Genomic DNA, 9,621 nt, shown 5'->3' with positions numbered 1-9,621 from the left:
CCCAAGGCCAGAACGTACCGAGCTGGTTTTTTGGGGGGAACTTTGGGTACAGGATTATTGTTTAGCTGTTTTTGTGTTCTTTTGTTGTTCTGCCAATACATATATGTCCTCTAATAAAGGGCTGTTATCTTTCCGTTCTCCACACTTCCTCAATTGGAGCCTCTTAATTTTGGAGTTACAAGTGCTTGGAGGGAGGAGCTTGGTCTTCCTCATAACTCATCCTCATTAGCAAAATGCTTCAGTCTCATTAAACTGAGCCAGAACGGTGTAGGTCCCTCCCATGGGGTCATGAGCTGGGGGAGCTTCTGGCAATTCCTCACCCAAGCCACCCCTGCAGCTCCCCCACTACCAAAACCTGGCCGTGCCACCCCACTATGGGCTGATATCTAGAAAATTTGCCTGGTGCCTGTCCACACTTAGGGACCAGTCCAAAAGATTGAACTTGTTCATGTTTCCAACAATGCCTTTTACACAAAACTGTTCTGTTGTGAATGGCTGTTGGTGCCGCTAACATGAGAGAAACCATGTTCACAGCTTCTATCACGACTCATTTTTATTTGTTATTTTTCTTTAAAGCTCCACTTAGTTCATTGGAATGGCAGAAAATATGCAACATTTGGAGAAGCAGCAGCAGCTCCAGATGGCCTGGCAGTAGTTGGTGTTTTCTTGGAGGTAAGAATGGCAAAAATAGCATATTTACATGATGAAAAGCATTATGCTGTCAAGTGTTTGAGGACCACACCACATATTTAAGAGGTGCTTAAGGAAAACAGATGACTTATTGGAAGCAGTAACTCATTGCAAATTGCTGTTGAACTTCAGTTGGAATGTGGAGATTCAGACAAGAAAACATCTATTCAAAGCATAGTTGAAGTCCTTCTTATTTAACCTGTCTATTCTGTTATTTTAGATTGGGAAAGAACATGCTGGTATGAACAGACTCACTGATGCTTTGTATATGGTAAAATTTAAAGTAAGTTTTCAGCTCTTTAAATTTATTTCTGGGATATCCTTTAGAAATCAAGCACATGTACCTATTTGAGACAAAAATCATATCCTCCCATCACTAGACCCTCACTGTAGTTGTCTCCTCTTCCCCTCCAAAGTTCATTTCTGTTGCCTAATCTCAGTTGCCTCACAAGGCTGTGCTGACCCCACTGCTCATCAGAGGTTCTGCCTTTCCCCGAAAATCTAAAATCAAAAGCTCCACAACCCTTCAGGCTCAGCTTTTACCCTCAGCAAAATAATCCATTTCCGTTGAGCCTGGTGCTGACCAAGTGGAAGTTGGCTGTTTGTCTTTGCTGCAGAGCTCTGTCAGGGACAATCTTACCGAGGTCCTGAGTTAATCTGTTCCTAAAGTGTTTTGTGAGTAACTGAATATTTTTTGGATATTCTTACAGGCTGAAAAGCTTTCCTCTAGACTGTGGTAATCACTACTCTAGGCAGCAATTCCTTCTATTTCTGCGTGTCTTTGGTTGATCCACCTTCCTCTAATTTTAGACTTGAAGCTTTGATTTTTTTTTTTAAAGCCAATATTTACCATAGCAGACAATGACTACAGGATTTAAGTTTTCTACTAAAATAGATGTGAAGAATAGAAAATAGCAGGTGATGAGACAAGGAATTCTGCCACGATCTTATCTATAGCTCACACTGAACACTATACACAGAACACAGCTCCTCTGTTATTTTTAGTCCTATTGTGACAAGGGCTGAGTTTCTGTAGGCACAATGGGGCAAGGCCTCAAAGTCCAGTAATCCAGCAGCAGGCATCACACTTGCCATGCTGCTTCTGTCTAACAGTTGTTATAAAGCAGCCAAACCTTTACAGACCTTTCACCTCATTTTTAATATTACTTCAGCATTATTTTTCTCTTTCAAAAAAAGTTATGTAACCTGCACTTAAAAGTACAAAGATAAATTTCAAGTCAATCTTTTTTTTTTTTCCTAGGGAACAAAAGCTCAGTTTGGAAGCTTCAACCCTAAATGTCTCCTGCCCTTGAGTCTTGATTATTGGACATACCTTGGCTCTCTGACAACCCCACCCCTTAATGAGAGTGTAACGTGGATAGTGCTGAAAGAACCCATCAGAATTTCTGAGAAACAGGTAAACTGCTGATATTGTCTCTGTTCTTGTAGGATTCAGTGCTGGAGGAGCAGGCAGTGACTGTTTTGATTTGAAATGAGACTGAGCTAAAACACTGAATATTCAGCCTGTTCAATAATCAGGCTTCTCTTATTTTCAGTTAATATTCTCTTTTAACTGATTAAAATACAACGAATACTTTCCCTTGGTCTCTTTTAAAACCCATTACCATTGATTGCCCCCTTAAGCAGTCAATTATTTGACCTTCCAGCTGGAGAAGTTCCGGATGCTCCTCTTCACCAGCGAGGAGGACCAGAGGGTCCAAATGGCAAATAACTTTCGTCCCCCTCAGCCTCTGAAGGGGAGAGTTGTTCGAGCTTCCTTCAAGGCCTGAGGAAAACTCACAATGGCCCTGGGATATCCAAGAGCTTCCACATCTGAGATACCACAAACAGAAACTCTGGTCCTCAGACCACTCATGGAACACACAAGATAAGCATTTCCATGAACACTCTGCTTGGAGGGGGACAATCTGCTGGTTTTCTGTTTTATTTGAAGTGCTCATTCTTCTGAGAAATGGGATCTTTGTAACAAGCACTATTTAATATAAGGGATAGCTGAGTAAACTAGACTGTTGTCTAAGACCTGAAACTCTAAAAAAAAAAATTAAAATGCAATTAAAATCTAACTTGATATAAAATGGGAAGTTATGTAGTGATCTACTAGTAATGATGGCCACAATAATGGTCTCATTCAATACATGAGGAAACAGTAATGAAGAATTTTGGGTAAATTGGACCTAAATTTTCCTTACCAATCTGTTTTAAGCATTTGCTGAGCTCTGATTTAAACATTGCTTGCACTGTATTCTTGCTGTCTGTTGACAGAGTGCACAAGTAGCACTAGAGAAAAGTTCTTTACTCACCTCGGGTAGGCACTGGTATGAAAACTAGATATATATTTTAAATTTACTGCTCCAAGATCCTATTTTATAATTCAAAGTACCAATGTAAATGCTGTGCTTAAAAGCAGACCATTTATTGCAGTGTTGTTTAGCCCACAGGTCATACAGGACCGTGCTGCCCTGGTCAGTCTGGGTGAAGAGTACATCTTGAGCAATCCAGATGTGTGCTTTGTGGTCCTAAACTGCTCAAAGTCTACCTCAGTTCAGTGCTATGCTCTGCAATATGACCTCCTTTGTTGTCTGTCCTACAGATAAGGGGTGTTTTGGTTACTTTAGGGACCCTGGGGGTAGATCTGGGCTGCACTGAGTGTGCATTGCTGCACAAATCCCTTCCCTCTGGCTGGCAGGGATCTCCCTGCACACCCTCCTGAGTCCTTTTACCTCTTTGAAAGCAAGTTGCTTTAGAAAAGCCATGTGTTGGTATTACTGCTCGTGAAGCTTAGTGAAAAATTCAGGCCCTGGTACTAAATACTGTGATGTGACCTGTGATTACCCACAGTCTGTTGTCAGCTACTTTAATTCTGAGCTTCAAATGGCCTGTTTTGTGTGTACAGATCAGAGAGAAAGTGATTTTAGCACTTTCCTCCAGCTTAGGTGGAGAAATCAAAGATGTACAATGCAAAGGAAAGCTGGGGAAGAGGGAGAACAGCAGCTACTGTGGGCTGTTCCCCTGTCTCAGAGAGGGAGAAAGCCACTGGATGTGGAACAGAGTCCAACAAGGAATGGAAGACCAGAATTCTAGCCTTCAGCTCTGGTTTTCCTGCTACACTGACCTGACACTTTGTGTTCCTCAGTTTCCTCTTACATAAAAAGAGGGTGACACTGACCTACCTCACAGGGATGTTGTGAGGGCTAATTCAGCATTGGTTGGGATGTGAGATTCTTACACACCAGATGCTCAAAGCAACAGGAAATCCTTACAAGCTGCAATGGTTTTAGCTGTTATGAATGTAACTTTGCTAGTAATGCAAACTGGTGTTGCAGAAAATCTATTTAATGTATCTTATTTCTTTAACAAATGAAATAAATGAGACTTTAAAACCAAGTGTGAATATCTTAATCCTTTATTTTCAGTAGACTCACTTTTCCCCACTTACTCTTTTTCTTGGACTTTCATGAAGAGAAATGATTTTCAACTGATGCATCTGTTTTATATCAAAGAATGCCTGATTGTTCACCTTCAGTTCCATAGAAACCTTAAGTTATGGTAGAATGGCCTAAGTACAGATAAGAGTTATCCCTCCTAAGTTTCTAGACATTTTTTAAAAATTCTAGAAACAATTATTTTTAGTCTGTGTTGCAGTTCTTCCCATCTTTTTGGATTAACAGCTTCTGCTTCAGCTTAATCCTTTCACTTAAATTCTAACATAGTGTGTATCTTGGATGGCTTCTTGCCCAGTCAGAGTTAAATTATTGTTGTCATTAATTTTATGTCCCAGTTAAAATTAAGAAAAAATAATTACATGAAAAGATATTTTGAAATGTAAAAGGTCCTTCAAAAGAAGCTTACACATCTGATAGCCTGAATACATTTTATTAGGGGCAAATTTCAAATACTTTCCTGCTTAAAATGTAATGAATATTAATTACCATATCAAGCTACCCATGTACTGCTGCATTAATATTAGTGCACATGTTCACAGAGCAGGTCACTGAGGGCTATTTTCAGTGGTTTTTCTCATTTGAGGCATGTAAGTAGAGCTCTGTTCACTCAGTCTCTCACACTTTGGACTTGCACACCAAAACTCTGTCCAGTTTTTCCCCAGCTAGAGCCACTTAGTCTAATAAAATAGAAGAAGCTCATTTAACCCCCGAAAGTGTCCCTTCTGTGACCTGGAACACAGTACTTAAGCTTCTTTGAGGGTGGTTTAGTCAGTCTCTCACACTTTGGACTTGCACACCAAAACTCTGTCCAGTTTTTCCCCAGCTAGAGCCACTTAGTCTAATAAAATAGAAAAAGCTCATTTAACCCCCGAAAGTGTCCCTTCTGTGACCTGGAACACAGTACTTAAGCTTCTTTGAGGGTGGTTTAGTCATGAGCAACAGTGTTTAGCTCACAAGGTTATTGTAAAAGCTTAGCTATTGTAAAGAGCTTTAAATGCTGAACTGCCCCAAGGTGTTCAGTTCCAGGGGGAAACTGAACTATATCTTCCTTCAGAAATAAATTTTATTTTACTTACAGGGTTTTTTTTCAGTTGTTGGATCAAAGAATATGATCTAATTTTGACCACGGTGAAGCAAAATGTAAAAGGAAGCATTTTATATTCTTTGCTGTTTCTTGAGACCCTGATCATCCAATAAAAAAGCACAAATATTTCAGTTCTGTATGGTTTTAAAGCTATAAACCCCTATTTAATGCTATTACTGCTATTTATTTTGAGATTGAACAATTCTAGAACATGTGCTATGCTTACCTTTTACCAGCTGTGTTGAAGGAGAATGAGGGTTGACTGTAAATACATCAGCAGGGCTTGGCTTAACATCTCGTGGGATGGCAGCTCATGACTGAGGGAACAGGAGCTCTCACATTTAGGACAGTGACTGAATTTACTCAGCTGTAAAAACCAGATTAAAAATGCCACCTAGTGGCTCTCTGTGTCCATTTATTGCTACAATGCTTCAAATTAATTTTAAGGTAAATTCAGTCAAAATACAACATATGAGAGAATTTAACTTCAGTGATAATAATTTTTTTAAGATATGAGTGTAATTGAAAACCTTGTGCTGGCCCTATGTATGTTGTCCTTGAAACTCCTTTGTCAGATAAAAATCAATCTTACAAAAGAAACTTGATAAACCAGTTATAATATTTTGTTCCTTGTTTCCCTTCTCTATCCTCTGCTTGGTAAACTGCACACTATCTTAATTTTAGCTTTCAAAATTTAATAGTTACAGTTCAACTTATGGGGTTTTTCCACATCCTCTTGCAAGCAGAAAGATTTTTAGATAGTTTCAGTATGACGTAGCAATTATTTATAATGATAAATTCCATTATGAATGTTAATTAATCCAAATATAAGCATCAGAGGAAAGGTTTTGCAAGATACCTCAACACCAGATGGTGCTTTTGGAGGAGTTCAAAGGTCAGAAAGGTAAAAAAAGGGCTATTTCAGGAAAAAAACAGAAATAAGCCTGAAGAAAATAGGCTGTTATACCTCAGGCTATCTGTTTCCCTCTCTGAATTCCTTATGCATGCACAAGGGACCATTTAGTAGTGGCAGGTTGCTCTACACTGCCTGCAAGAGCAGGGGGCTCATGTTTTTTCTCACTTACCCTGAGGAAAGTAGAGTAGATGATGAAACCTGACTGACTGGAACAGAACTCTTCCTGACTTGCATGGCTGTAAGGCAGAGAATGTTCATTCCTCTGATGTTCCATCTCTGCTGGTACTTGCATTACATTTGAAATTTAGTCAAATTTCAGTGCCTTCCTCCAACACAGCGGTGCAAATCATCATTTCATTTCATATTAATATAGTGGAATATTAAATCATAGAATCATAGAATCCAACCGGCTTGGAAAAGACCTCTGAGATCATCAAGCCCAACCCTTGATCCAACCCCGCCGTGGTTCCCAGCCCATGGCACTGATGCCACATCCAGTCTGTCCTTAAACACCTCCAGGGACAGAAAATCCACCCCCTCCCTGGGCAGCCCATTCCAAACGGAGCAATTCAGACCCTGTTCATCTGCTGGAGGGGAAGAAGGCGGAAGGAGGAGAGGGAGGAAAGAAATATAATTACTTTTTTACACATGAGCACCTCTTACCAAGCCAGAAGACTTTCCTGCTCTTGAAAGCTGTCCCCAAGGAATTTAAACTTACTTTTACAGTGGTGCAGAGCCTTAATAAACATGTATTTCTGTTTAACTCAAACCAGTTTGTAAGTGACACCAGTAAAAATTATCCGTGTGGAGTTCAGGTCCCATTACAGCAACCAGACAGACCTTTGCACCAGTGCAATTCCATGAACTCAGACTGGGCCATCGGATTAACCCCTGCACCTACAGACACCCTGCTCAGCCTCTGCAGCAGCAGCAGGAGGGAAATGGAGCTGCAGAGCTGGAATGGCGTTTTTCCTGCAGTTGTTTGTTGTGTTTACCTCTGTTCCATGTTTCTTGTAGCTTGTTTTCTTTCCTAGCATTTATTTTAGACTGTATAGGAAGATCATGGACTGGAATTTACTGTAAGCAAACTAGGAAATGCAATTGCTTTAACAGACCTAGAGTCTCCTTTTTTGCTGTTGTTGGTTTTGGGGTTTGGGGGTATTTTGTGGGGGTTTTGGTAGTTTTTGGTTGGTTGGTTTGGTTTTGGTTTTGTTTGGGGTTTGTTGTTTGTATATAATCAGAGATCTCAGAGATCTAAGGTGTGGATTTGCCCTTTGTGAAGATGCAAAACATGATGTAGAGGCAATGGAATGTAGGTCATTATTCACAGGGCAAGGTACGGCCAGTGAGCAGCTGACATTCCCAAAGGCTCCCAGCAGGAAGGTACCCAAGGGGTTTGTGTGCTGGAGTTGTGTTTCCTGTCCAAGGCTGGTTAGTTGGACTGTTGTGCTTTCAGTGCAAGGGCAGCTTTGACTCAGCCCTGTTCTCTAAGATGAACCAGAGAGATGATTCATTCAAAGGACCCTCCTTTGCCTGATGGCCATTCCCAAGTTCCCAAAGGGTTTGGATCTATGGCTATTCTCTAACCTGTATCACTCAGCTGAGTCTTTCTCTATATTTAGAAAAACCTCTAGTAAGCTACTCTTAGTGGTAGTTTACTATTTTGTTTGGATTCAAATTTTTTGTTACTAACCAGCTTTTTGGACAAAGGATTAGTTATTTATTAGAAATACTATTCTGATTTTTAACTTGCTTTCTTTAGGAATATCAGGCTTATTTGGTGGTTCTAATCTTTGTGTGTCCCCATAACAAGAAATGTTTACAAAGCATCAGGAGTCTCAGGCTTTCATGAATATCAGGGAGTTAGTGGAAAGCAATCCATCACAGCACCTGCTCTGGGGCATCTGTCTGCAGCTTCTGGGAGCAGAAACTGTTTAAATTGCACCAGAGCAGACACAGTCAGTTGTCCAAATGAACAAGTGGGGGGGGAAAGTAATGTTCCATGGGAAAGAGGGAAACCCCAATAGTGCAGTCTGGCCTAAACAAGCAACATGGAAATTAGTACAAGAATATACTTCCAAAGAAAACCAGAGTTGCCGACTGTACAAGTCAGCAGACAAAATTATACCTTGAAAAAAATCTAAATATAGGATTTGCTACATTTTAATCTGTCACTCTACCTTAATACAATACCTGGAATACCAATAAGAACTTTCTTCTGGCGCAGGACATTTGATTCTGAACTTTAGCTCACCTATAACCAGCAAAGTCAAATCTTAGTTTTATTCAAAGAAACTTGAGTTATAATTTTTTCAATGCAAATTAAGTGAGATAGAGTGAGATAGAGTGAGATAGAGCACTATGGCAACCAAGCCACTGTTGCTACAGAAATTTGCCATTTTTATTAAATATTCCTAAAATCAAAGCATTTTTATTGGATATTCCTAAAGGCAAAGCAGAGCAATACTGTTTCTTTCCCCAGCTCATATCAGAGAGTAGTATTTTGACTTTATTTTAACTTTAATTATATATCCCTTTCGTTCACCAGCATAACCAAACACTCCAAAGCAGAATCTAAATCTCAATTCAGTTTAATATCCAGTCCTGTCAAGTACCTTCAATGTGGTACCTTCTTGTGTTCAGAAAACATGGAATGAAAGCACCACCTTCTTCTGCAGGACTGGTAATTGTTTCACATTCTTTCACATGGTTCCTAAATCACTTTAGCTCACGCATGTGAGTTTATGAAATGACCACAGAACGAATGAGCAGTTTTCAGGCTGCTCTATGAGGTTTTTATTTTTTCCACGTCTGCTAAAATATTGTCTTGAATTTGTTTGTTTGTTTGCCCTTCCATTCAACATGAAACTGTGTTTCATCGTGCTAATAACAACAAACAAGTGAGAGCTCAGACTCAGGAAGATGATCTCACACCTTTCCACATGAGATAACCCGGGAACACATTTGTCTCATCTAGGACACCCGCACCACATTATTCAAACAAAGAAACCAGGACAACAAAAAACGCACTGTTAATATCAAAGCCTCTCGTGACTTGTGAGCCTGTTTTTCAAAAACGACTGTTATAAGTTAAAGCAGAGACTACTTAGTAACCACTCCGTTAACTGCAGTGAGTACTCATTAACCGCCGTGCACTTTGGGCCCATTCCTTCCTGCTGCTACAGGGCTTAAAGCCACGCAGTAGAAATTTTAACCAAGTCACGCAGAGATCTGAAACCCCAAAACCGGGAAGTCAGCAAAACGAGCCTTTTTGTTCTCCACAATTTAATGGCCTATCGGTTTCCAAAGGGCTTTGCTATTTGAGCCTCATCAGCTGGTGTCCCCCGCACTGCAGTGCAGAGTCGCATTGAAAAGAAATGAGGCAGCGACGGTCCCTCCCTCAAGGCAATAACGAATTTGAACGTTATTAACATAAAGAAACCTTTGCTGGTGCTTCTTTATTAACG

At 40.1% G+C, this 9,621-nt stretch overlaps 1 protein-coding gene across 1 annotated transcript in view; it reads left to right on the top strand.

The window, feature by feature from the left end:
* Positions 1 to 3,994, top strand: part of CA7 (carbonic anhydrase 7) — a 10,973-nt gene extending 6,979 nt beyond the window's left edge. Inside the window, exons 4-7 of the mRNA XM_008928276.3 lie at positions 577 to 672; positions 911 to 973; positions 1,952 to 2,107; positions 2,358 to 3,994. Of these exons, the coding sequence (XP_008926524.1) occupies positions 577 to 672; positions 911 to 973; positions 1,952 to 2,107; positions 2,358 to 2,480 (438 nt within the window). The 3' untranslated portion in view covers positions 2,481 to 3,994. The remainder of the gene's footprint in view (positions 1 to 576; positions 673 to 910; positions 974 to 1,951; positions 2,108 to 2,357) is intronic.
* Positions 3,995 to 9,621: the final 5,627 nt, after the last annotated feature.

The sequence above is a fragment of the Manacus vitellinus genome, unplaced genomic scaffold (assembly GCF_001715985.3).
Source record: "Manacus vitellinus isolate BGI_N305 unplaced genomic scaffold, ASM171598v3 scaffold_10_pilon, whole genome shotgun sequence".
NCBI classification, from domain to species: domain Eukaryota; kingdom Metazoa; phylum Chordata; class Aves; order Passeriformes; family Pipridae; genus Manacus; species Manacus vitellinus.
Note: the sequence above shows the minus strand (reverse complement) of the source record. Positions and strands in the feature narration are given on the sequence as shown.